Here is a 26,969-nt window from a genome sequence, read left to right on the forward strand (position 1 = left end):
AAATTAAAAAAAATACATTTCTAAAGTATCTTCTTGAAAAAGACTAATCAGAATCATATTTTCTGCAGTAAAGAAAATTTTATTTGAGAAAAAAACTACAAACACAACAAGACTTTGTTATTATTATTTTTGCAATTGACTAGCGGCGTCACGTATGCATTTGCAGGTTTCTGCCACGGATGCTGATGACGACGTGAACGGGAAAGTTTTGTACTTCCTGAGCTACGAGGCGCACGGCGCATTCGCGGTGGACGAGCAAACGGGCCGCATCGCCACGTCGGCCCCGCTGGACCGAGAAAAGCAAGCATCGTACAACTTCCAGGTGTTTGCCGTTGACCTTTCCCCGGCATCGCCCAGGAACTCTTCCGCTCAGGTAAACTTCGAATGATGTTGGCTTGCCACACCAATCTTTGCAGCATCTCTCAGGCTGCATCATTTTCACAGGCCGAAGCAGCACTTCGTAGACTACATTCATCTCCTTACCACCGTGGGCCAAAGCTAGGGCATTGTAACTAGACGACTGGTTTCAACTTGCCCAAAGTGGTGCCAAGAATATAGTCAGGACAGGGTGGGTGTGCACACATAAGGAAAATAAGAGCATTTTCACTTATGGATGCAGCACTTCATACCCCTGGACTACACAAATAGGGCATCAAAACTAGGCAAGCGGCTTTTCATGCATTACATGGATTCAGTTAGCATGTTGACCGTGTGTCGGAGGTTGGTCATCACGACTAGACGAGCGCAACTCGCGGAAGTGAGCATTCGTTAAGATAATTAAAGCATTTTCACACAAGGTGGCAACACTTCATGCATTACAATACAGACTGTGAAGTAGAGCTCGAGTGTCGTGACCAGGCAATAACCCAGAGTGTATGGGGGAACAAAAACAAGCATCACTGAAGACAAAAAAAAAATGAAGCATTTTCACCCATGGAGGCAGCACTTCGTATACAAATTAAACTCATTTTGTTGACATGATGACTAGAGTTGTCTGTATGAATGCAATAATGCGAACTATGATGTACACATGAGCCCCTACAGGAACGCATGAATTCTATTTTCACTGGTGCAGGCAGTACTTCATAACAGACAAAAACAAAACTCAATGCAAACCTGCTTAACTTCTGGTTTTGATGTGGTGATGTTTCTGACAGTTAAGTTGCTTGAAAGTGGCTCAAGATCTCTGTCTTGGGTGGTGTAGCCTGGAAAAATGTAGAAGGGCTCACTCAAGCACATTTTTGGCAATATGAAAAAATCCAGTCGATTATGTGTTTACAAGCCAATAAAAGGTCACTTTGTAAACAACCTTGTCAACTTTTCAGGTGACCATCACCATCACGGACGTCAACGACAACACACCCATCTTCATCCAGGACCCGCTGGTCATCGAGGTGTCCAGCAGGAGGTCCCAGCGGGTTCTGGCCACCATGAAGGCCGAGGACAAGGACTTTGGGGCCAATGGCTCCGTTTTTTACCGCTTCGCTGCCCCTGTGAAGGGCTTCAGCATCAACTCTCTGACCGGAGAGATCCAGGCCACGGAGCCTCTGGACACTCTGTCCCAGTCCCAGAGGACCCTCATCGTGGAGGCCATGGACCAGGGGACCCCGGCCCAGTCCGCTCAGGGGGTGGTGGTGATCTACGTGAAAGAGGTGGCGTACAGCGGCATTCGCTTCTCAAGGAACGCCAGAGACGTCAGCATTCAGGAGAACGCAGCTAAAGGTCGCACCTGGTGCAGTATTAACTCATTTGCTCCCAAAAACGTATAAATACGTCCTATGCTAGAGCATACAGAAGGCTTTGATGGAGCCTCTCAACTGCAGAGAACGGCTGAATCAATGGTAGTAATTACAAAAACGGCCAGCAGGTGGCAGCAGAGTATAAGATCAACCAGACCATGTTGCAAACAAGCTGATTTACCCACTGTTTAAAACAAATTTGTGAATAATGATCAAACTTAGCTACATTCTAAAGCTAATTGCTGCAAAACGGAAACAGAATACAAATATTTTTTTTCCGGATGAAAGAAGAGATTCCAATCCATGTTTTTATAGCAATAGAACACAATATTCTGTGGGCCTTGCAAAATCAGTCCAAATCCAGCCAAACAGCCGGGAGCGAAGGGGGTTGCTTCGTTGAAAGTGGCTGGGAGTCAATGAGTTAACCAAGACGAGGACGATAATCCGATTTTATTGTCAAGGACTTATGGGTATTCTGTTCCCGCAAATTAGGTACAGCTGTGGCTCAGGCGCAGGCGCAGTACCCAGACGGAAATCGCAAGGGGATCAGCTACAGCATCTTCAGTGGGAACAGACAGCAGGTCTTCAGGATCAGCTCGTCTACAGGTGAACACCATCAGAGCGAAAGGGGGAGCGACGATAGCGGGAGAGAAGAAGCGACCGAGGAGGGAAGTCAGAGGGAGGGAGGAACCGTTTCCAAACGCGCTAATCCATACGTGTGTTCTCAAGGTGAAATCTGGGTGCAAAGCTCCAAGGGTCTGGACTTTGAAGACACACCCAGGCTACGTTTGGTGGTGAAGGCTGAGACCGTGTCCTCCACATCCTTCACCGGCATCAACTTGATGCTGCAGGACGTCAACGACAACTTGCCTCGCTTCCAGCTGCAAAACTACGTGGCTTACATGAGGGAGGCTCGGGGATACGAAACGGCCATCATTCAGGTACGGCGCCACGCAACCCGCTCGCTCCTCCGGAGATTGTAACCCTGGCGCAACTGTTCCCAGGTCTTGGCCGACGACGTGGACCAGGGCCAGAACGGTCAGGTGACCTACTCCATTCAGTCTTCGGGTATGAGCGGATTGTTCAAGATTGATCCGATGACGGGGAGCGTCACCACGACGGCGATCATGGACCGGGAGATCTTTACCCAGACCAAGTAAGAACACAAAGATAATAGGATGCTATTTAAAGGCGCTAGGATTTAATATAGATCACAACTTTGCCCAGGCTGGTGATAACAGCAACTGATAGAGGAAGTCCAAGACTGGCAGGATCGGCGACTCTGACCGTGATCATCGTGGATCAGAATGACAACAGTCCCACAATTCCCTTGCCGCAGGAAATCCGCATCTCAGAGAGTACGTTTTTTTTCATAGTTACGAGCCATCACTTGATCAATGTTTAGCTCCAAGTTGTGATTTGAGCTCGGAGTGAATTTCACATGCACAAGGTTGAAAATAACTGACCCGGCGATGTACCCATCAGACACATTAATAGGTACGGAGATCACCCTGGTGACGGGGAATGACGTCGACTCTGGTCCCGCGCTGGCCTATTCGTTGCACCTGGACCCGAGCGCCATGGGCAAGTTTGGGATCCACCGCTTCACCGGAGGCGTTTCACTCACCGGCCCGCTGGACTTTGAGGAGAAGACGTGGTACACGGTGACGGTCAGGGCCACCGACAGCCAGCACCACACAGAGGCCAACATCACCATCCTGGTCGAGGACGTCAACGACAACGTACCGGCCTTCAGCCAGGACCTCTATCAGGTAGGCCGGCCCGTCTTCAGCACAGACTACACAAAAGGACTACAGGACGGTATTTGAAACCCTTTGGTGAAAGTGCAGGATGATCAATAAAAACACAAATCTTGACCAAAATGAAGCAGTCAGGCTACTAAAATATACTTGCATGTGGGCAAGGAGAGCCACAGAATGCTCCAATAAATGACAGCACTCGCACAGCATGAGCTCGTATGTCAAGGCGCTTCACGGCTTTTGTTCCATGTTCTATTTGCGCCCCAGGTGACCCTGCCTGAGCACACGCCAGCCGGCAGTGTGGTCGTCACGGTAACAGCCACCGACAGGGACTCTGGCGAGAACGGAAGGATCACCTACAGCGTGATGTCGTCCACTCAGGAGGGCTTCTACATTGATCCCAACAACGGTAGACAAGCGCGTCCTCCCGCTGGAAGGAAAAAAGATCCGACTGGTTCTCTGACCCGTTTTGCCTTCCAGGAACTTTGTACATCAGCCACCGAGCAGAGTTTGACGCCGAACGTCCTTCCGTCAACGTGGTCATTGAAGCGCGTGACGGGGGCTCACCCCCGCATTCCGCCCTCGCCACCGTCCAGGTTCAAATCGCCGATGTCAACGACCACGCCCCCGTGTTTCACCAATCAGAGTACAGGTCGGTTTGAGTCGAAGCGATTCTTGATGTTTGGACACATTTAAAGGGCTGGGAGAGCAAAAACCAATTGTGGAATGCGAGACGATATCATAGGAAGCCAAAGCTAGGGTGTTGTGACTAGACAACAATGAAACAATGATTTTTCCATAAAGTGACCGTTTGTTTGAACTTCCAGGGCACTGATTTCAGAGGACGCCATCCCAGGAGTGACGGTCTTGACATTCGAGGCTTTTGACAGCGATCTGTCCCGGGAAAACTGCGGCTTTGACTTTGCCATCGCCAACGGCAACGAGGGCAACGCCTTCCAGATGGAGAGCAGCGTGCGCTTCCTGGAGGGCCACGGCTTCCAAACTGTGGGGACGCTGCTCTTGGCTGAGGGTCTGGATTTCGAAGCCAAGTGGCTCTACAACCTCACCGTGGTGGTGTCGGACCGCGGCGTGCCCCAACGGAGCTCCAGCGTCGCCGCCGCCATTACCGTGGCCGACGTGAACGACAACCCGCCGGTTTTCAGCAGGGCCGAATACACGGTGGCGTTGAGCGAAGGCGCCGTTGCCGGGACGGAGATCATACGGCTGACTGCGACAGGTGCCAAAAACTCAGCCTCATCATTTAGTTTAGTTGCTCAATAAGTCAAAAAGAAATATAGATAGAAAGAACAAAAGGTGTGGATTGAAGGCAAAGCTTCAACTTTTCAGCTCATAATTGCTAACTTTGTGTTGGAAGAGCTTATGAACACAGGAAGGGAGCATATTGTTATTTATATTAATTAATTATATTATTAATTATTGTCTGCTGTTTTTCCCAGATCCGGATTCAACACCCAATGCGGAAGTCCAGTATTCTATAAGCTCAGGGGACGAGGTCAACCTTTTTAGCGTGGACCCGTGGACCGGAGCCCTGCGGCTTCAGCAGACCTTGGACCGCGAGCACAGGTCCGCTCACACCGTGGTCATCCGGGCCACCGACGGTCAAGGGCATTTCGCCCTGGTTCCCGTGGTTGTCCAGGTGAAAGACGTGAACGACAATCATCCTTTCTTCCCGGTGCAAGTCCTGACGGCAAGTATCAGGGAGAACCAAGCGGCAAATTCGGCCGTGACCGTTCTCCACGCCATCGATCGCGACACGGGAGTCTTTGGCCAGCTGAGGTACTCGATGGCCGAGCGCTCGCCGGCAGGGAAGGACTTTTCCGTGGATTCTGCCACTGGAGAGATCAAGAGCAGGAACCCCTTTGACTTTGAGAAAATCAATTTGTTCAACTTTGTGGCACTGGCAGTTGATGCGGGAAACCACTCCGCCACGGTTACGGTGCAGGTGTTCGTCACGGGTGAGGATGAGTACGACCCGCTTTTCACATCCTCCGATTTCTCCTTTGAGGTCCCAGAAGACGCCAGGAAAGGTCAGAGCATAGGCCAAGTCCAGGCTCGTGACGAGGATGGAGGCGTGGACGGGATCGTCCTCTACTCCGTCCCCAGCAGCTCTCCGTACTTTGACGTCAACAAAACGAGCGGAGTGATTTTCCTCAAGCTGGACAGCTCGGGAAGCAGCCACAGCAGCAGCAACAGTGGACCGGGTCGAGCCAAGAGAGAAACCAGGCTGATGAATCTGGAGGTGAGAGCTCACAGTCCTCTGGAAGCATCTCGCCAGGCCACGGCGCACGTCTCCATCGACGTCACCAACACGGGCTTTGGCCTGGCCCCCGACGTGAACGTCTTGATTGTTATCATCATCGCCGTGTCACTTGGCGTGATCGTTCTGCTCGTCGTCGTGGCGGCGCTGGTGTTTTTAGTCAAGTCGCGCAGAAGGAAGAAAGCCCAGAATGCTGCAAACAGAAATGTGGCCTCAGGAACCGCTCTGAAGAATCTGGACAATTGTAGCTCAGGACAAGGGGGGGAAAGAATCTACCACCAGGCCTTGCCGGGATATGTCGGAGACCAGGTGGGTGGCGGCGGGGGTCCGTATACAAGAGGAGGATCTCTGGATCCGTCTCACTCGAGTGGGAGAGGATCCGCCGAGGCAGCGGAGGATGACGAAATCCGGATGATCAACGAGTACCCGCGCGTGGCCTCCATCAGCTCATCCATGCAGGAGCACATGTCGGCTCGGGGACCAGACTCGGGGATTCAGCAGGACGCCGACCAGCTCTCGGATGTCTCTTGTGAGCCAGCGGCTTTGGAAGGGAGCACTTGGTTTAAAGGCAAGAAACTGGGCGGCGGTCTTAGCGGAACTTTGCTGTCTGGCCAGCTCCCGCCGGTCTATAGGGACGAGGGAGGCGGCTACCTGGGAGTCGGACGGGGACTCCATATTTCCCTCCCCAAGGATTACTCCTTCCCAGAGGATGGCAAACCAGCCGTTGACGGTTCTCTCACCGCAATCGTGGCCAGCGATGAGGAGCTCCGCGGAAGCTACAACTGGGACTACCTGCTCAACTGGTGTCCTCAGTTCCAGCCACTGGCCAACGTCTTCACAGAAATCGCAAGGCTGAAAGACGAGACGGCCCAGCCGAACCCCAATCCGCGTCAGCCTTTCCAACCCAAGCCCAAAATGGATCCCAAACCAAGAATCGACCCGCCGCCGCTGATTACGTCGGTGGCCCACCCGGGGGCCATGTCCGTGCCACCTAAAGTCCCTGTGATCGGACGGACGTTCCCCCACTTAGCGTCCCTGCGCCGCTCCCCCATCAGCCACGAGGGTTCCATTTCGTCGGCCGCCATGTCGCCCAGCTTTTCGCCGTCGCTTTCCCCGTTGGCGGCTCGCTCTCCGGCCGTCTCCCCTTTCGGTGTCAACCAGGGACCCTCGGCGTCCATGATCAGCACCCGGGAGCCCTCGTTGGACAGGAGTCCTGATCATGAGTTGAGAATATGAGGGCCAAGAAAAAGGACTATTTCTAGAACTCTCGCACACTTTAGTGCCCTTGACACGACTTCCGTGGACCGGCACTCAGCAGGTTGACGGGCCGCCTCCTGTGAAATCGACAGCGGGGGTTCTCAGGGTTTTGGGACCCTGCGTGAAAAATCCAAGCACACCCTGGTCACGTTCAAGGCAATTCAACATAAATACTATTTGTACCCCTAAATGCCATCAGAGTTGGTTTTAATGGCGTGTCGGGCCCCACATCTCGGTATGCACTTTTGGAAAAAAATAATTTTGTATTTATTGTCCCCGGACCCCAATGAGAGACCCCCTGCTCTACAGGACCAGCCACTGTGTTCTGGTGGTGACTTGTGGCATTGCGGTTGGTCTCCGCGTTCCCTCGCTGGCGGGCCAGAGAGCACTTTGACGCCGTCTTTTTGCGTTTCAGTGTTAAAAGTCATCAGGGGGGGGGAACGAATGCCAACGGATTGTTTGACGTGCCAATGAGGGACAGAAATGGAGGTCGTTGCCTGTTTGTTTGATTTTGATATATTTTTTTACTTCAAATATTGATTTCGGATTGTGTTTGTGCATTTGTGGACATGTAATATTAGAATGTATGAAGACTAGGCCTCGTGCGTCTGTGATTGTTAGTCGGTTAGCACCTCCAGTCGGGGCTGACTTGGGAGCGTGTGTTTGTTAGCGTTATTTATATAAACAAAAGGAGGGGGTTTTTCTACTTTGTTGTTTATTTTGCCAAATCAAACCAGTTCCAGCGGGATCACCTCCGTGTCTTTACAATGAAAGTGCTTCCTGCATCGATGATGATGATGATGATGATGATGATGATGATGGTATTCATCTCAGCACAAAGGCAAATATGCAAATGTCACCGCACATGGCCCAGCACTGCAACATGGGTCAGGCTTGGGTTCGGGTTTAGGGCAGAGGGTGAAGAATCAAGCTTGGGTTTTGGATTCGAACATGAGCACAAACTCATCAACCAGTGCAGGTTTTTTTTTTAGTCACCATCTCATTTGCATATTACGATCCTGTGTTTTCTCAAGCCTCCAAATACAAAGTTCTGTACTCGTATTTAAAGCAACAAATAAAACCCCCACTGATCCATTTTGACACAAACTGGAGTCTGTTTTTTTAAATTCCTCTTTGAAGAGTTGAGCAGTGATCAAATGTTCTGGGAATGATGGAGAGTTGAGCTTAAGCAAAGGATTGTATCGATTTTGGGGGCGGGGACATTTCACATCAGCTCATCGTGAGTGTACGCATACGCCGACCCAGAAAGCGACACATATGAATGCTATTAATACATAGACAGTGTAGGTGTACCTAATCAAGTGTCCAGTAAGTGTAACATTTCCAATTTTTCATTACTCCTCCTCTCAAAAACCTCCGCAGCCTTCAGGGCAGTCTGGAGAGCCACTTATCTTTTAATATTAAACTTAAATGAACTTTTATTAAAGTGCTTCATGGGAGATGTTCCTGTGATCAGGTTAAAAAAAATAATAATAATTTTTTTTTTAAATCAAAACACCATCAAATTGCAAACGTATCGTATCGATGACATCACAACAGATGTCAAATCTGCTCACACAAGCGTTCTTGTTAGCGTATTGTGTTAGCACTTAGCCTCATTAGCGCCAATGATAAGAGTTCTGTGCGCCAAAGAAATGATTAAATTTCTTTTTACTAGAATGATTAGCTTAGCATCTTCAGAATTTCCGTGATTTGAGGTCAAACTAAACAAATCCATTTGAAAACTCTTGATGGTCTCGTATAGCACGAAGGTAGCATCCCTAGCGCCAACGCCGCCAAGGCAAAGCATTCCGCGCATGAAGCTAATGTTTCGTTGAATAAGACAGTGGCGAGGACTCATTTTTGTACGTTTTTTGAAATTGAAATCGCAAACATTAAAGTTGCCGTTCAACCACACAATTGTTTACATCTCATCTTTTGATGCGAGTCAAGATCTGTTGTCTGGAATTACTAGCTTTGCATCTCTAGGAGTCGTGCGATCGATTTAGGAAAACAACAACAACAACAAATGTTAATTTTGTAACAGACTGGTTCCATTTTGTCCAAATATTAGCTTTGCATCTTTAGCACAAGTATTATTTATCCTTTACTTAAGGAGGAGGTTGAGGTTTGGACATATCAAGTTGCTCAGCTTTTTCGAGTCTCCCCAAGAAGACGCCAGCCTTCCATTTGTAACAGCACATGATTTGGATTTTTTTTTGTTTTTTTGTAGCAAATCCTACTAAAGTTTCAGGACAAGCTCAGCATCCATTTGTCTGTCTGCACATTCCAAGCCTTTAAGTGCAAAAACACGGAAAAGAAGCAAACTTCCAGGCCCGGATCAGCGTGAGCGACGCAAGCTGGAATGAAGTCGACGCTTTCGACTAAACGCGCTCATTGATTTTCATCAATCTGAAACATGTAATCCAGGAGGATTATTTCTTTTTTTCTTTTTTTAAAATGTGTATTTGCAGCTGCACTCTCTGCCTGGGAACGCTCACGCCGGACCCGTCCAGGTGCTTCTTCTTCTCGTTTTCATCAGATGGGCTTCCGAAATGTGTGCGCGCAGAATGAGGGACAGCAAAGTGTGAAAGAGGAAACGGAAATTGGGCGCACCTGAAGAAATACAATTCGAGTGCAGCGCAGTCAACTATGAATGAACAACCGAAACAGACGACCATTCATTGATAAAAGTTGACCTCGCCACGTAACATCCAAAAGCTCTGCACCAGTCGGTTGTAGTTGCCATGGCAACCGTCGCATACAGTCTTACGTGTTGTGCTAGCACTTAGCATCACTTATTGCTCATGTTCGTCCAATTATCCATTTCGAGACATGTTGTAGGGTTCGCTTGTTTCTACAAGCAAAACTTGGATGGTTCAGTTCCTAAAAGTTTTATGTGGGCCACCGTTTGACCCAGAAACAGATTATTTCCACTTTCATTATTTCCTACGGGGGAAAAAAATGTCCCTGCCAATCAAAAGTCAACATTATTACCCTCGCAAAGGCAGATTTGGTGACTAATGAGTTTCCCTTGACGGGGACATTTTCTCTGATGTTTTGTTTTCCATAAACATGATTTACTGGCTGACATTTATCAAATGCTTCACTCGCTCGCACGCTGCCTCCCTTGCACTCTCTCACTCGTGCTCTCTCGCCCTCCCGACATGGAAATTTATTACCCGGCCTTCTTCTTCTGTCAGCTCGAACGCGGAGAATGTGCAGGAGTCGGAGTCTTTTCTTTTTTTACGACTTGGATCACAGCACAAGTATTCCGTTAAGGCAACACTGAAATGTTATCCTCTTTTTACACCAAAAAAAACACTCCGTTCAAGAAGGGTTTTTTTTATTTGGGGGTGGGGGGGGATGTGGGTAAACGTCTGAAAGAGGACGAGAACATTGCCAGGACTCCGGCAGTCCAACTGCATGTCTCGCACACGTCACAGCAAACGGACTGAATGAGGACGTTTCAAAGCATAACGGGCGACTGCTTGTGCCTTTGCAGGCTCGGAATTTTGAGATTTTTTTGCGGTTGTTGTTGTGGCAGGATAGACATGCCTACCAATCAAAATTCATGTTGCTAAGGTAAACAAGATTCGGGGGCTGAATTTGAAAGACATTGAAATGACCAAAAGATTATCTTAAAGAGGTGCCTTCAAACCACATTTTGGACTTTTAGCTCATAGTTTTTTTTTTTTTTTTTTAAATACATTTTTTGGGGCCTATTCATGATATAAAAAAAAATCTAAAGGTTGTCTTCAAAGCAAACTGTGTGTGTGTGTGTGTGCGTGTGTGTGTGTGTGTGTGCGTGTGTGTGTGTGTGTGTGTGTGTGTGTGCGCGCGCGTCCGTGACTCCCCGACTGCAGCGCGCGCGCGCGGCCGTCTAGCTGAGAGGAGCAGCTCACGTGAGCGCGCGCGCGCGCTACTCGCTCCTCGTTTCCGCGGAGACGAGCTCCGTCAAAACTGTTTTCACACAGCCCACACAAATTCGACACTTTCACAAACTGCTTACCTGCCACCTGGACTCATTCCTTTCCCCCCGTTGTCGGAGCCGGGGGGGGGGGTGGGGGGGTGGGGGGGGGTTCACACTCGACACTCGACACCGACGCACGACACGCGCCGCAAACGCTCACCTGCATTCTGCGGGGTCGTCGAACAACAACCAATGGACCAAACCGAAGCACTTCCGGACTCCCACTTAAATAGCGCTTTTGCCGCGCTTGAGGTGTCACATGGCTATGGACTGTACCACAAAAGTAGTTTTTTTTTTTTATTTAATTAATGAGTTAGTTAGTTTTTTTGGGGAGAGATTAAGTTACGGATTGTGATTGGAGGATTTTTGTTATGGTTAATATATGTTGCAGATATTATTTATTTACATGCTTTAGTTATTGTTGGTAACTTTTTGTTATTGTACCCCATGATTGACTAAATGGTTTGCCCGGAGGGAGGAGCTAAGGCGTATTTAAAGGGGTTTAAATCCATTTGTAGGGGACGCTCAACCAAGTGGGATGGCGAGTGGCTGCCAGCTGCAGTAAGTTACGGAAAAGACTAACTTGTAAATATTGTTTTTGCACTGGACTTGCACTGTCAATATTTTTTTCTACATTTTTAATGCTGTCTTGGTGTAAATAAAAACACCTCACTGAAGTTTTCGACTGCGCCATAATTTTTTTCCCTTTCGCAAATGAACCCGTGACACAAACATGCAGTCTTTTCGGCCATGTTTTTTTAAAACTTGTTGTGGGCCAATTCATGATAAAAAATGCTGACCAAATTTCATGTTGCTAAGTGACGGCGTCTTTGGGGCCTGAATTTCCACCATCTTTTCTGCCAGATTTACGCGTGCCCCCTGCTGAGATGTTCTTCAAAGCAAGCTATAAACTTTGCAACACGTTTATTTATGACGATTGGCATCCAAAGAGTTGGACAATCTGCGGAAGGAGCAGATGTTTCTTCACGGACGCTGCGCTCGCGAAACGACTCCTGTGATTGATGGACGCTTGTTGTAGAAAAGCTTTCCGTTCACACACGATAGCTCGGAATGAAGAACGTCGCTCAAAGTCATGGAAATCTTCTGCCAAAGTTGCTGTGACGTTCTCTGACAATCTCAAAACTTCTCTAGAGACCTTACATGTTGGTGGCGTTACACTTTTGGAGCTAATACGCCTTAAATCCACTGTCATCCAGCAAATCCTCACCCTGCTAAGGAAGCCAACGTTCAAGGCGGCGTCCTGGACGTGATGGCGAGCGAGCGCGGCTTCAAAGCGACGACGACTCAAAGCCGAAGCTGCTCATCTTCCACCTCTCGTCATTCTTTTGTCACTTGCTGCCTTTTTCCGAGAAAGCTTAGCATCCAAAGTCACTTTTTTTTTTCCTTTCTTATCCTGAGTTGTGCAAAGTCGACGTGATGGCGGAGGCCCGCTCGCTCAACTTTCCTTCAGTGCGCGTCTTCTTCTCCGGGGAAAAGGATCAGCTGGCGGGAAGCTGATTTGCTGCATGTGACCAACAGTTTGGAAAACTCCGAACGCTCGTCGCCCCAAAAAAAAAAAAAACAGCTGACAAATTAAGAGGATGAATGAGCAACTTTCAGCCGCGACGTCGTCAGTTTTTTTGTGTGTGTTGGATCTCGCTTGCCGCCGCTAAAGTTGTCGGAATGAAATCAATTATTGTCACACTCGCTGGAGAGACACAACATTAGGGACACCTGCGAGGAACATTTCTCATCCATAGAAAGATCCAAAACTGAAGCATTACAAAGACAACATTTTCATTGACTTTGGCCAACTCTAGAGTGGATCTTAATTCTTGGGTCGGTACGGCGCGGTTCTCTTTGGATCGATATCCGGTCCACCGTTCATCTGCTTCACGTTTGACAAAAAAACGCGCCGATGCTCCTCAATGTTCCGTCACAGCCAACAGCCATCGATGAGGATCTCCAAATCGTAACCGTCATCCTCTGTTTTCGTTTAGGAACGCGCAATAAATATTTCCCCCCCTTCGGGTTTTTGAGGGGACGACAAATTGTGTGAGGTTTGTCGTGTGGAAAAAACAGAACGTTCCGGTGCGATATGTCTGCTTTTTGTTTAGTCAGCAATTTGATTTGCCATTTTGCTCCGGCTTCTTCGATTCGTTGCCTTCCATTCTGCTCATTTTCCACGTACAGAAAATGCCTTCTGGGTCAATTTCTAAACGATTTTCATGCTTTACTATTTCCCTTGATTTTGGCTCTTTTTCATTACTCTAAACCTCGACGTTGAAAGCCAACCCGGTCTTAGAACCCTAGAAGTTTGAATAGAATTGAGATGTGCCACTCCTCGACAAACAGAGCGTTAGCTTAGCGACACCAGAGAAGGTTCAGCGTTAAGGCGAGCTCGAGGGCAGAAACTAGCGCAGCAATAAGAAATGTCACCTCGGCACCTCATGACTTATTCATGGCCCTTCAGCGGCGACTGAGGGTCCCGCGGGTCGTCATATGACCTCGCTAGACGCCGCACCGCCACCTTTGGCTAAATGACTCGCCCAGAAATGTACACTAAAAGTCTCTGTAAGGTGGAATGAGAGCCCCTGCATCAAATCAGGAAAGGTTGACAGATGATCTGAAACTTTTGTTGATTAGCTCATACAAATGTAAGCGATTGATTAGCCACTTTTGTTCATTATTTACAGTTACTTATAACCCATCGAAATATTATTTACGTCATTATATCCCATATTTGTAAGCACAATCCACCTGTGTTTGAATTTCAGATCTTTTGTTGGGAAGTAAGAAAACAAATCTGCCTTTTTTTTTCCTGTCCTGTGATTGGATGGTCACGGGACTTCCTGTTCTGTTCGAGCAAACCACTTTTGTCAGCATTTTAAGCTCAAGCGCGTTAAAGTCTTGCAGTGACTGTTTTTGAGGACATTACTTGTCTAAATGTTTAGCCGAAAGTTAGGTTACATTGTTAGCATTAGCATTTTTGTTGGATTTTGTGTTAAAAAAATATAATAATAATAATCATGACTTTGGTGAGTAGTTTCAAGTTCTCTGAATGGAGCGTCTTTTCATATTGTTGCTTAATTGTTTAATCTATTTTAGGTTAGGTTAGCATTAGCGTTAGCATTAGTGAACAAAAAGTACTCAGAGCTACTGGTAACTATAAGATCTTATTGTTTGTTTGTTTCAATCTTGTGTTTTTTGACGTTATTGTATTCTATGCTTTGTCCTGTGGCTATTATAGCGCATTTGTTCATATTATTGCTTGGTTGCCATACGCCATATGAAGAGGTTGCTAATGAAGTGGCTAACACCCAAAATGTGTCACAAGCATTTCGAGGAAAAGAAACCGAGACAGCCCAGTGACTTCGCTCGTGCCCCGAGTGTGCCGTGACCGGAGAGGTGGGACGCAACATTACCAGATGGATGTAATTCCCTTCAGCAGACACGCTGACTCAGAGACTCAGTACAGTTCCTGGGTGGACTCCAGAGCCTGAGCATTTAATGGGAGACCGGGATTGCGGTGTGGACTCGCCCGCTTTCCATGCGGTGAGGCTTCGTTGGTGTCGGGCCCGCGGTAATGAAATCGCTCAACTGAGAGGACATAAAGACCACTTTGATCGTTGTCGCCTTCGCCGCAGCACCCGACGCTAATCTTGAAATGCCGTCAATCAAGCCAGCGGCGACATCCTACAACACGGGATGGCTTCGTCCTCCCAGGAATGTTTGAGAGTCAGACCCACAAAAAATCAACACAAAATGCCAGCTGTGGTTGTTTTGGCGTGGTCGCTTTTGGAGTTTCACAACGGACAAGCAGCGACGCAGTTCTTGTCAATCCCAAACAAAAGGGACCCATCTGGCCAGGAAAAAAAAAAAAAAAGTCTTCTTTGTCTTCCAAGATATTCTTTTAGTAGCTGACGGCAGAAAACAAGGAGCAACCGTCACCAAGTGCAACAATGGAGGACGATTTTGTTGCCACGTGGCCAAGATTTGACTGCAAACTTGACATTTTATGGGCGCTCGGGTTTTATTTAAGAGCAATCAGAAAATGTTGACGTGGTTGGGCTTGGTCCAGGTTGCAACGGGGCGGTGGCGGGCGAGTAGTTGTTTTTCCATTAGTGGGGAATGCGGGTGCTTGGGTTTGTTTAATGCCAGGTGGATGCCACGCGGGTGCGCCAGGATTAAATGCATAATTCCAACAATTCTAGACGCAGAGTATTGACATTTTAGGCAAAAACAATGGTCTTATTTAAAAAAAAAAAAAAAAGAGGTTTAAAATGTAATGTGCAACTCTAAATTCAACCTTGGCTGTATGGACTTCTGTAACTTAGCCCCCCAAAAAAAATGGAAACGATCAAAAGCCTATGATTTAGTGGTGCCCGAATGATATCGCAGAGGTTGACGGTACAAGGATCCGTTCTTAAAGTAGCCCAAAAAATGAAACTGAAGCTTTGAGGCCTTCTGAGTGGAAACAGGTCATCAGTGGGTTCCTTTTCACTGCTAATAGCACAGGACAGCTTTATGCCCCAGAAGAGAGTCTGGAGGAGGAGTGAAGGCAGCCGGCTCACATTTGAGAGATAATAAAAAGAAGCCGAGCGCCGCTAGTGTGGCCATGCGGCTAAAAGAGCAGCTCGGGTGCGAAGAAAGAAAGAGACAATAAAAGGGTTGAGGGAGGACACTTTATTGAGTTTAGGACTCCAGCATCTCAAGTGGAAGCAGATGGCTCAAACGTCTGCAAGAGTTTCCATTTTTGACTTCTGGACCGCGACCAGCCCGCTGCAACCTGCAAGGACGGGTCTGCGCCGTGGCACCAAAGCGGATCAATAACCAGAATTTGGTGTTCCAGTAGCAAGGTGGAAGGAACGCTTCTGTTACGGGTTAGGTTAGCGGTTAGCGGTTAGAATTACATTTGGGGGGTTGGTTACGTTTTCAGGGTTTGGGTTTAAAGTTTAGGATTCGGGTCTGACTATTGCCGTTTGAAGGCATTCCGATACTTTCTGAAGCACACAAACACAGGACCACAGAATGTTCCTTGGGTTTCATCCTAACCCTCAAGAAGAACAATCGTAGCTTCGTTAGCCATCTTGTGATTCACAAACAAAGCCACAGTGCGACATACAAACACATTAGCGGCGTATATAAATAAATAAATATATTTATATCAAAGCATTACGTTATTGTGTCTTGATTAGTCAAAGCCGAAGCTGCTGCTTTGTTTTTGTCTTTTTTTTTTACTCAGTCAGTGAACATAACTCGTGGCCTAGTAAGTCAATACATAGCTTGTCAAGTCTAATTGTCAGCATTGTGCACGCTAGCGAGCGACTCCGCCGTCTATTCGGAGTCGCGTTACCGAGCACTTAAGCGGCGAGAATTTAATATTCGCCGCACTCCCGTCCGCTCGGCCCCCCGAGGGAAGTATTGAGTTTCTCATCCGCAGCTGCTAAATACTCGGCCGGATTGTCGCGCGCCGAGTTTGTTGTCCTTGCGGCTTTTGGCGGAGAAATTCTGCCTGGAAGGAAGATTAGCCAAAATGACGTGACGAAAGACGCGGTGAGACGACGAGTAACTGTCTCGTGTGCGAATGTAGCGAAACGCAGCACACACGTTTAAGATGTTTTCACCGTGAACACTTTTGCTATGCTTTAAGTACAAGGAAGTACAGTAGTTGTACAGTTAGGGGTTTGCTTTAAAATGAGATTAAGATTAGGATTACAGATCTGTATTGACAACATTCTTGCTCATCAAAAACGTCGACTCGCTGGAATAGAATTTTCTGGCGTGTCCTCTGATTTTTGTGCGTGTATATGTCAGAATCAAGTCGAAAAAGAAATGTAACGTTTCACTTTTGTCCCAGGGTATCAAACGCTCTCCTCATCCATCTTACTCCAGCGCACGCTCCAGCGCACGCTCCAGCGCTGCCAGGAATTCGGGTTATCCGAGCTATGCGCAACCACGACCCGTATCCTTTAGCAGTCATTGCGCCGCAGGGGCCCGTTTAGGCAGATTGGGGTCCACCTTCCAAAATGCAGGAAGACCTCTAATATGTTCCAGGAGTCCTGTAGGCCCACTTGTTACGTGCGGGTCAGAGGTTAGCATTACAGTCAACCCGTGTTTATCGCGGAGTATACGTTGCAGACGCACGTGATAGGTAGTGAAACCATATATTAAAATAAAATCATAGTTTTAGCCCTCTCATGTGCTTTAAATGCATTTAAATGTATTAAAACAAAATTTTTCAAGTATTCCTTTGTCTGTTCAACGCTAACTTTCACGTAGCAAGCCAAGCGTGCTTGCTTCAAGCATTTTGTCACTTGCAGTTGAAAGTCCTTAAGACAAAAAACAATGAAATATTGAAAAATATTGAAACCTTGACTCAAAACTGTAGTTCTGTCTTGAAACCTTAAATCCATCTTTTTTTGTTTTTAGAGTGCTGCCGGCTTCAAAGGAGTGGCGGCATCCATCTTCTTCTGTGTTGATTTCAGCAGCTGAGATCCCAGGAGGCCCCGGAGCACTTTCTGAAATTCCAGAAAGCAAAACAAAATAATCGGTCGCGCGATGGATCATCGACGAGCTGGATGTCAAACCCAACGAGATCGTCCCAGCATGCACGGCTGATTCACGCAAATGTGGGTTAAAGGTCCTTTTTATAAAAGGACTATCAAGGTCACTCAAGACAAAAAAAAAGTGTTTTGTTTTTTTTTTAGATAAAAAGTCAGAGCAATACAATAAAATCTCAATTCAAGGTGTAAAAATGCAACATTAAAATAAGTGCACATAAGTATTATTACACCGACAGGAAGTGAACATGCAAAACTGAATCCGAATACTTTTGTCCATTGTGTGCACTTTACATAGAAACTGCTCATTGTGTTTGTTTCTAATAATATTATAAAATATGAAATGAATTATTATCATTAAATAAGTTAAGCTGCACCATGCAATAATAAATCTGTGTGTGTGTGTGTGCGTGCGTGCGTGCGTGCGTGTGTGTTCCTCAAGTCGCGAGCGGTAACGTCATCATGTTGTTTTCTGGAGTTGCCATGAAACGGTGAATACGTTGTGGCACCTTTTTTTCTCTCTTTCATTTCCTGTGGAATTGTGGTGGAGCTGTTTATGTTTTCTTTAATATGCAGCCAGGAATTAAAAGGGGGAAAAAAATAGGAAAATGATGGCCATGCATGACGTCGTTCGGATGAACATCACAAAATAAGAAAAAAAGAAAAAAATTAATACAAAAACAAAAGCACTGTAATCTCAAAGACAACAAATAGTTTGGTCTGGCTAAGATTTGATATTTGGCGCCACCATGAGGGCAGAAAAAGTACTTTATACAACGAGTGCCCTAGCTTGAGTCGTTTCTCCTGATAAGGTTTCAAATTGTCATGTTTGGGTTCTGTTTTTCCTTGTGTGTCTCCATTGGTCTTGTTAAGTGTAATTCTGCCCTTCCTTGTGTGAACCAATCAGTGCCCTCAGCCACTTGTGTCTTGCCCCAGGTGTGTCTTGTTGTGTCATTAGCGTCTGTGTGTTTAGTCTCCTGTCTTAAAAAGTCCCTTTTCGTGCTTCATCTTCGCCTCCTTGCCCTGCTTCCCTGCGACTCGGCCCGCCACCAAACAAAGCCCTCCTGACATAATTAGGGTTTCGAGCCTTCAAGTCAACATTAGGGGTTAAATGTATGTCTTCAAAACTGGTTTAAAGTTTCAAGGCAGTGTTAGGGTTCCAAGATGGGTTTTAAGACAGGATTGGGGTTTCAAACTGAATTTCAAGCCATGGGTTGTCGTCGGGTTTCAAGGCGAGGTCGGGTTGTGTGAGTAATTTCCTGCTGTACATCTCATCACCAACATAGTCGATCGAAAAATTGATCATGCATCGCTCTCAAGTTCACTTCAACCCATATTCAACAGCCAACCTTCATTTTAAAATACTTAGGCCTATTAAAAAACATATATTATGCCGCCCAGGAAACGACCACACAACAAACGAGGCATGTCATGTTATTCACTATTTTATGTCAGTTCCCACCCAGCCACGCTTCCACAAACGTGGTGGGGCCGCTTTATGAAGATTTTTTTGTGGGGGTGTTTTGCCTCTGGTCGTCATTGGCAATGCATATGCATCGAGTCACTACAAAAAATAATAATCTTTTTTTTCAAATACAAGCAAAATAGATACAATCCCATTTTAATCATTTTCAAAATGCACATAAAGACTACAATCAAATAAACAACAATTTGCAATTTGAACATCGGGCATTTCCGTTTCAAATAAAGGACAAAAAGGGCAATTTAAAATAATATATATATATATATATATATATATATATATATATATATATATATATATATATATATATATATATATATATATATATGTATTTTAATCACAAGTACAGTCTTTCATTAAATGACGCCAGTTTTGTTGCATTCTTGGTATTAATAAGTAACAACAAATTATTATAAGTTTTCAATTCATTTTTTCAATTAGCAATATTTGGTTTTGTTCTAAAGAAACGATATTTGTGTATATATTGTTTACCTAGTAAAAAAAAAAAATGCATATTTAATGACAGTGATGGTACGAGTCACTACGATAAAAGTAGAAATAAGAAGATTCTGAATCTTTTTATTTTAGTTTAAATTCAGATTGCGTCACTTCCGCCGCTCGTTCTGTCGTCGTCTTCTTCTTCGCGGCTCAAGCCAGCCGGCAGCCTGTTTACGCAGCCTCAACAACAACATCAACAAAACAACAGCAGCAGCAACAACCATCTTCTTTTCCCCCCGCTATCATGTCCACCAAATCTCCTTCCACCTTGTTGTGCTTGTTTGACTAAAGAGACGTCAGCCGGAGATGCTTCGTTGTGGCCGCTATCAATGTGGTAGCTAGCTTGCCCGCTAGCATTCGGGCGAGCAGCACGACCGGACCACCAACTCTGGGAAGGTAATTCACTTTCTTGCAATATCCTCCATTTTGTATTGTATATGTTTATCTTCATGTGCCCTTCGACGCGTTTCGAGCACGCCGGTTACTCACGAGTCTGTTAGCCGGGTGAAGCTACGAGCTACAATCGGGCCTTTTTCAGACTCAATTGGACTGTTTAAAACAATTTTTTAGTCTAGTTTGTACCAGGCATGCTTAAATAACGCTAATAAAGCTTAATGATAGCGCCAATGCCATGAATGAAGCGTTTCCTTGTTCCCACCTGAGCGGCTGCACCTGCCATATGGCACCTGACGCGGACGGTTTTAAATTCGCTGCAGTTTTGTCTCCAACGCGAGTTTCTGACAATATTTGCAGTTTCTTGTTTTCTGTGGTTAAAAACTAAACTCTTAGTGAAATTGTGTTTATCTTGGAGCGTTCCGTGTAAGGTGCAATGCTTTTCCGCCATAGGTAAAAAAAAAAAGAAGAAAAAAATACGAAGGGGTTATTTTGCTGTGACCGCCAACTCGCCACCTCGTGTGGTGACTGTTCGAATCCTGCCTGGTACATTTTTTAGATGGATGGATACTACTGCAATTTTTATTTTTGACAAAGGTCTCTATACGTTCTGACGGTTCAAGTGACGGCTCAGGGTAGAGACGGTTGTTCAGTAACCAGAAGGTCGGCTGTTTGATCCACGAGTTGTGCCCTTGGGCAAGGCACTTCACACACATTGCCTCCAGTGCTACTCACACTGATGTATGGAAGGTGCGAATGTTTGGGGCTACTTAAGTAGATTACCGCCATTGTCTGTCCGTCCCAGGGTGCTATGGCGGACAGCCTGATGAGCAAAGCGGCCACCATGGAGATCCCCATCAACAGCAACGGCAACACGGGCACACTAGCGGAGGACGACGGCCTGGAGCAGGTACGCCACATGACGCCAACTCATTTGCATATCCATCGTTCCGGAGCCGCATTTGTCGACTGCGCTTTGTTGTGCGATGGCGTTTTTTTTTTTTGCTTGAGCGTTGGTTGGTGATTGGTTGTTACCTGAGACCTGAGCAACTGTGAGGCCATCTTCACTTTGTGGTGATTGTGGAGGTTTAAGGTGGTTCAGGGCAGGCGATTTTTAAGGTGTATCAAAGTATATCAGTATAATCAGGGCCATGCAGCTGATTTAAGATGGGTCATGTGATTTAAGGTGGTTTCAGAAGATTGAAGGTGGTTTTAGGTGGTGCAGCAGAGCCGGGAGGGTTCAGATCAGTTGATCTGTTTTGGCTCAGGCTAAAGTAGTGCCGGTGGTTCAGGTGTTGCGATTGTGAAGCTGATTTAAGGCGATTCCGCTCGGTCAGACAACGGGAGATTACGAAGACTACTTAAGGTGGTTCGGGTGGGTTGAAGGTGGGAGAGGCGGTGCACTCCTTGGACAAACACATTCAAGTTCCTGGACAAAAAAAAACACTGACAGTTGCTTGTTTGCTAACTAAACTCCGTGTGTGCGTGAATGTGTATGAGCTGCAGTGTTTGCTGGGAGATAGTGAGCGGTTGCCATAGCAACAGCAATGAGAAAAATGTGGCTTTGTGCTCACATATCAGATTGTCTTGAGTGAAGCAGCTGGTCAATGTGGAACAGGAGTGTGTGCCTGCATGTGTGCGTGCGTGTAACGTTCAAGTAAATCATGCTTTCCATCAACACAAGCGATCTCGGTGGCGCCAGTAAAAGTTGTCATGGCTGCTTGTTACACATGATGTTGATTTTCTTTGGCATCCTTCTGATTTCAGTCGTCTTTTTCCTTTGTGTCTTTCTTTTTTGTTCTCGTTGTTTCTCGTTTGTTTGTGGTGGTCTATGTGCAGGCGACAAAGCGGCAGTGGCGTTTAGATGAGAAGGTAGGAAGCTGCCGAGGGTGAGCGGACATTTGTGTGCCGTCGTGTGTGTGTGTTGCGTCTGTGCACTAAAAGTCCCAACTCACTCGTTTCTGGCGAGCAAAGCACGCCCGTGTGGAACTAACAAGCCTGGTATGTTCTACTAGTACTAGTGTGCCGCCTTAACGGGCTGCACTGACATTGTAGAACTGGTCTGTGTTCTCACCCAAGTGACTTTTTCCGTGTACTAATTGTCAATGTACTACTAATGCTCCAGCATCGATCATGTGGACACGACAGAAACTTTCCATGGAAATTATGAAAATATAAAGGCAAAATTCACCAAATGTGGGTTTGGGGGGGGGGGAGGGGGCGGGGTACAGCATTACTGATAGACTGCCATCCATTTTCAACAGTTCCCCGACATTGTTAACCATTTTTGAGCCGGTTGACCCGTTTGTGACCTGCAGAATTCTAGAAGTAGTGAACCTGCCAAGGTCATCAGTATCTTTTATTGCAGCAATTATTTTATCCGTGTAACAAAAACAACACTCACTATAAAGTCATACAAAGCAAAAAAATAAAAACACATACGTCTGATCCCAGTCAAAAGTTTGTGACGTAAAATTGCGTTTACATCCGTGCAAAAGCTGACATCAGAAAAGCATCGTTTTCAAAGCGCCGATGTTTTTGTTTCATCTCCACGTGTCACGTGACCTCTGACATGGACCCAGTAAACACGTTTCCGATGCTATCGTAGGTTTGTTTACGCCCAGGAATTGCCCTCTCCTTTTAGCTTTCCAATTTCCTTCTCAAGATGCGTCAAAAGCTTGTTAGTGCCGCTAGTTTCACCCTTGACCTCCATTTAACCCTCCTAACGTCGTCTTCTCGTGAATAACCGTCTCTCTGTAGAAATCCTAATCTAATCTAATCCTTCCATTCCTTCCGGACCACCCTCGCCCCCCCGTGGCAGGACCTGCAGCAGGTGATGGTGTCTGGCCCGAACCTCAACGAGACCAGCATCGTGTCGGGCGGTTACGGCGGCACGGCCGAGGGCGTGGTCATCCCCACCGGATCCATCAAAGGTAGCAACTGCGTGGGCCTCGCTCGCACCAAGTGGATAGATGGGCCTGATGGTTCACAAAGTGGCAGAATGGGATCAATAGAACGAGCTCATTATGCATTTGCTTGCTACAAGCAAACAGTAGTTTTGCTGAACACGCAACGTTTAGTTTGGAGCCCTTGAAAACAAAAATGTCATAAGTTCCTACTAGTTAGTCAAAAATAAAAGTACACAACTCAGGCCCAAGTAGTTTTGCTGCTTAATAAATAAAGCCACTATTAGTTTGCTAAATGGGCTGCCGTCATATTTGAATCATAAATTAAACAAGCAAAGTTGACTAGTAATAAAGTCATAAAGTTCATTGTAAATATGCCCAGGAAAGCCAACTGCCTAAACGGGCTGCCCTAAAGTAACCAAAACGTGTCTTGCCCATCAGCAGGATGAAGGTCGTTCAGAGAGAATGACGAGCCGGCTAGCTAGCCACCTCGCCGTGTCCGTGCTAACGTTTGTGCATCTCAACTGTGTCTCTCAGGCCCGGCTGTGCGCTACAACCCCGACTTTAACAAACGGATCCCGGTCACAGGATTAGGTTTATATATTTTTTGTGGTGTTTCTTCTCTAAAATGCAAAACAAACAAAAAAAAACCTCAAACCTTGAGTGTTGCTTCCTGTCACTTTCATGTTACAAAGCCTGGTGTGATCCTTCTTGACGGGCTTCTTCTGTCCTCAGAGTTCTGTTTTCCCCAACTCGGGCTTGACTTTTTTTTCTTTCTCTCGGCACCGCCCGCAGGTCCCAGCATGCACCACAGCGGCAGCAGCTCATCCATGGCGGCGGAGGAAGCCGCCCGAGGCGTGGCGGTGGAAAAGCTGGAGACCGTCAAGAAGTGGGGTCTCAACACTTACAAGGTACAAAAGCCGCATTCACCTCAAGTTTGGATTTCCCAAAACGGGAGCTGCTTAGACGGGCTGCCCTTAATTTCAATGTTGTTTTCTTTTTTTAGTGCACCAAGCAGATGATCTCGGAACGCTTTGGGCGCGGCTCGCGGACTGTGGATCTGGAGCTGGAGGCCCAGATCGAACTGCTGCGGGACACCAAGCGCAAATACGAGAGCGTGCTGCGACTGGCCCGAGCGCTGACCAATCATTTCTACAACTTGGTGCAGACGCAGCACGCGCTGGGCGACTCCTTCGCTGACCTCAGTCAGAAGTCGCCGGAGCTTCGGGTGAGGACTGCAAAAAAAAAAAGAAAAAAAAAGGGGGGTATACATACACCAAAGAGGCCAAGCACTTTGCTGCTTAAACGGGCTGTCCAAATCTTGAAGTGAACAGATGGAGTTGAGAGAAGGATCTGTACAAACAAAAACAAAATCAACTATTCTTCTAGTTTCTCCAGACAAGAAAAACGAATGCTTTCCTTCATCTTGTATATTTTGCCATCATTGGGCAAACGTTATGTCATGTAGCACCGATGACATATCGTTTACTACCTCAATGGGCAGCCCGATAATCTGAATCAAGAAGTAAGCGGGTGTAGTTGAGTATGAGACCACTTAAACTGAGCAAAGATCCTTTGGCAATTACCATCTCCTTATTTGGAAATGTCACCAAAAAGTGTCGGCACAAACAAAAGTGGATTGTTCAAAATCTTGACAAAAGTCGAACCACGCTGTTGTTTGTCACGGCGGTTCCGTAACATCGTAAGCCGTCTCCGCAGGACGAGTTCGGCTACAACGCAGAGACCCAAAAGCTGCTGTGCAAGAACGGCGAGACTCTGCTGGGCGCCATCAACTTCTTTGTGTCCAGCATCAACACGCTGGTCAACAGGACCATGGAGGACACGCTCATGACCATCAAGATGTACGAAAACGCCAGGTAAAGGAAAAAAGAAAAAAAAAAAGACGGCGCCATCACAAAGTTGCCTTTTTGGGCAAAACATGACAAAATGGCCACCCAGGTTGGAATTCGACGCGTATCGGTCAGACCTGGAGGAGCTGAGCTTGGGGCCCCGGGATGCGGCTGCGGTGGCCCGCATAGACGCGGCGCAGCAGCAGTACCAGGTCCAGAAAGACAAGTACGAACGACTGCGCTCTGACGTCACCATCAAACTCAAGTTCCTGGAGGAGAACAAGGTCAGTACATCGGGGAGGGGAAATGCGACCTTGAAAGATTAACACTCCCAATTTGTTTAGCGCCTAAACGGGCCTGTCAATCATACGATTCTTCAAGTCAGCGGACACAGTTCCATATGAAACAAAACAAAATAACAAAAGGTCTTTGCAAATATGTCACAATAACATACTGAAGAGTCCTAACTGCTTTGCTGCCTAAACGGGCTGCCCAATATTTCCAATCATGAAGTAAACCGGGAGAGTTGAGTGCAAGAGCTGTTTAAAAAACAAAAAAAAACAAAAGGAACAACATTCCTCGTAAATGTGTCCCAAGCATATATCGGTACAACGCTAGCATCATGTCAAGAGGCAACATAAAGCGCGGGATCGTCCAATTGTACAGAATCGCAAAGTTGCTTGGAAAATAGTCCCAGAGCGCATAGCTGCTATTTTTCCCACCTCAACGGGTTGCGGCGTGCCTGGCGCTTGTGTTCCACAGGTGAAGGTGATGCACAAGCAGCTTTTGCTTTTCCACAACGCCATCTCGGCGTACTTCGCCGGCAACCAGCAGCAGCTGGAGCAAACGCTCAAGCAGTTCAACATCAAGCTGAAGCCGCCCGGCACCGACAAGCCGTCCTGGCTGGAGGAGCCGTGAGGAGGGCCCACGAGGAGGGCCCACGAGGAGGGCCCACGAGGAGGACCCACACCTACCCGACCATGCCCCCGAACGGAAGAGCAAGTGGCCCACTTTCCCGCAACCTTCTAATTGTGCGTTTTGACTCCTCTGTTTGATGTTTACGTTGCGGACTGAATGCTATCAAAGAACCACCCAATCAAAATGGAGGCAATCGGGGGGGAAAATCACATTTTTACTTGAAATGCACCCTCTTTTTTTTTTATGTTTTTTTTTACGTTTCAATATTGGCATGGCTTAGCCAACATTCTCATTTGTGGACCAAACCACTTTGTCGTGTAATCTTATTTACATTAACGTGATTTTTGTTTTTTTGTTCGAATGATTTGAAGGCTTCACAGCGAGGATGCGCAAACTTCTTTCCCAACCTTTGTTAAGCCAACTTTAAATGTTTCACATCAGTCAAGGCTCAAAATAAAAATACCACGAGGATCGGGTAAAAAGAAAAAACTAACAATAAGCGAGGTTTTCCATTATGTGAATTCTTGATTGCCAAACTACAAATATGCAGCGGGTCCACTGTACTGTATACTATTCTGTAGATACCACAAGATGGCGCCAAAGCAACACTGATCACTTTTTGGGCCTGACTGAGCCAATTGCAGTAAATCACCACACATCATTTAAAATAGTCATCTATAAATTCACAAATTTTAAACAGCATTTATAGAGTGATCCACTCTTGCCACTGGCATAGACAGACAGATGACCTTAAAGTCGATGATTTTGGGACAATTTAAGTCCAATTTGTTGAATTTCCTGCAGCACAACGGTTGGGAATCACTAATTGTAACACTAATTGGACGTAGCATAGCATTAGTGGTAGCATGAATGCTACATCTCCAGCTCACAGCAATCCGTCGCCACGACAGCAAAAACGGGACAGCAACTGGAACTCCACAGATTCAGTTTTATTAAAAAGAAACATGCGTTAAAAAAAAGTGCGTTACAATAATCGTGCGTGGTGCCACGCTGCGAATTGTTATTGCATCTAAGAATGTCCCTTTGACAGCAATATCATTAAAAATGAAATAACGGGATGCCATTTATGATCATGCCCCAAAAATGCTCTCATTTTTAATCATGAAAAATTTATCGTTTTTTTTTGTTCTTTGTGTACGTTGGAGGATGAAGTGATGTCTTGTTAAGGGTGAATTGAATAATAAAGGAGCACTCCCACCGCCAAACTTCCCAGAAATATATATATTTTTAAAGTCTGTCATTTTCAGCTCTTCGACTTGTGTGTTTTCTGATAAGGACGCAAATAAAGTGCATATAACATGACAATATAGATTTTAAAAAATAAAGCTTT

General features: G+C 46.4%; 2 protein-coding genes across 4 annotated transcripts in view; both read left to right on the forward strand.

Moving 5' to 3' along the window:
• Window positions 1–8,141, forward strand: part of dchs1b (dachsous cadherin-related 1b) — a 40,316-nt gene extending 32,175 nt beyond the window's left edge. For both annotated transcript variants that reach the window (XM_077546298.1, XM_077546299.1), the window contains exons 19-29: window positions 167–373; window positions 1,326–1,722; window positions 2,232–2,345; window positions 2,469–2,680; window positions 2,744–2,895; window positions 2,967–3,097; window positions 3,225–3,511; window positions 3,767–3,908; window positions 3,980–4,151; window positions 4,327–4,736; window positions 4,957–8,141. In XM_077546298.1, the coding sequence (XP_077402424.1) occupies window positions 167–373; window positions 1,326–1,722; window positions 2,232–2,345; window positions 2,469–2,680; window positions 2,744–2,895; window positions 2,967–3,097; window positions 3,225–3,511; window positions 3,767–3,908; window positions 3,980–4,151; window positions 4,327–4,736; window positions 4,957–7,013 (4,281 nt within the window). In that variant the 3' untranslated portion in view covers window positions 7,014–8,141. The remainder of the gene's footprint in view (window positions 1–166; window positions 374–1,325; window positions 1,723–2,231; window positions 2,346–2,468; window positions 2,681–2,743; window positions 2,896–2,966; window positions 3,098–3,224; window positions 3,512–3,766; window positions 3,909–3,979; window positions 4,152–4,326; window positions 4,737–4,956) is intronic.
• Window positions 8,142–19,646: 11,505 nt separating this feature from the next.
• On the forward strand, window positions 19,647–26,857 carry arfip2b (ADP-ribosylation factor interacting protein 2b). 2 transcript variants are annotated; one of them, XM_077546836.1, is made up of 9 exons: window positions 19,647–19,947; window positions 20,750–20,854; window positions 21,784–21,816; window positions 22,766–22,877; window positions 23,646–23,761; window positions 23,857–24,078; window positions 24,570–24,727; window positions 24,810–24,984; window positions 25,463–26,857. In XM_077546836.1, exons 2-9 carry the CDS (start codon window positions 20,756–20,758, stop codon window positions 25,616–25,618), a joined length of 1,071 nt encoding a protein of 356 aa, XP_077402962.1. In that variant the 5' UTR covers window positions 19,647–19,947; window positions 20,750–20,755; the 3' UTR covers window positions 25,619–26,857. The 2 variants fall into 2 exon arrangements, with proteins under 2 accessions (XP_077402962.1, XP_077402963.1); XM_077546837.1 differs by lacking the exon at window positions 21,784–21,816 and having other exon boundaries at window positions 19,655–19,947.
• The last annotated feature ends 112 nt before the right edge of the window (window positions 26,858–26,969 follow it).

Source organism: Vanacampus margaritifer, chromosome 16 (genome assembly GCF_051991255.1).
Source record: "Vanacampus margaritifer isolate UIUO_Vmar chromosome 16, RoL_Vmar_1.0, whole genome shotgun sequence".
NCBI classification, from domain to species: Eukaryota; Metazoa; Chordata; class Actinopteri; order Syngnathiformes; family Syngnathidae; genus Vanacampus; species Vanacampus margaritifer.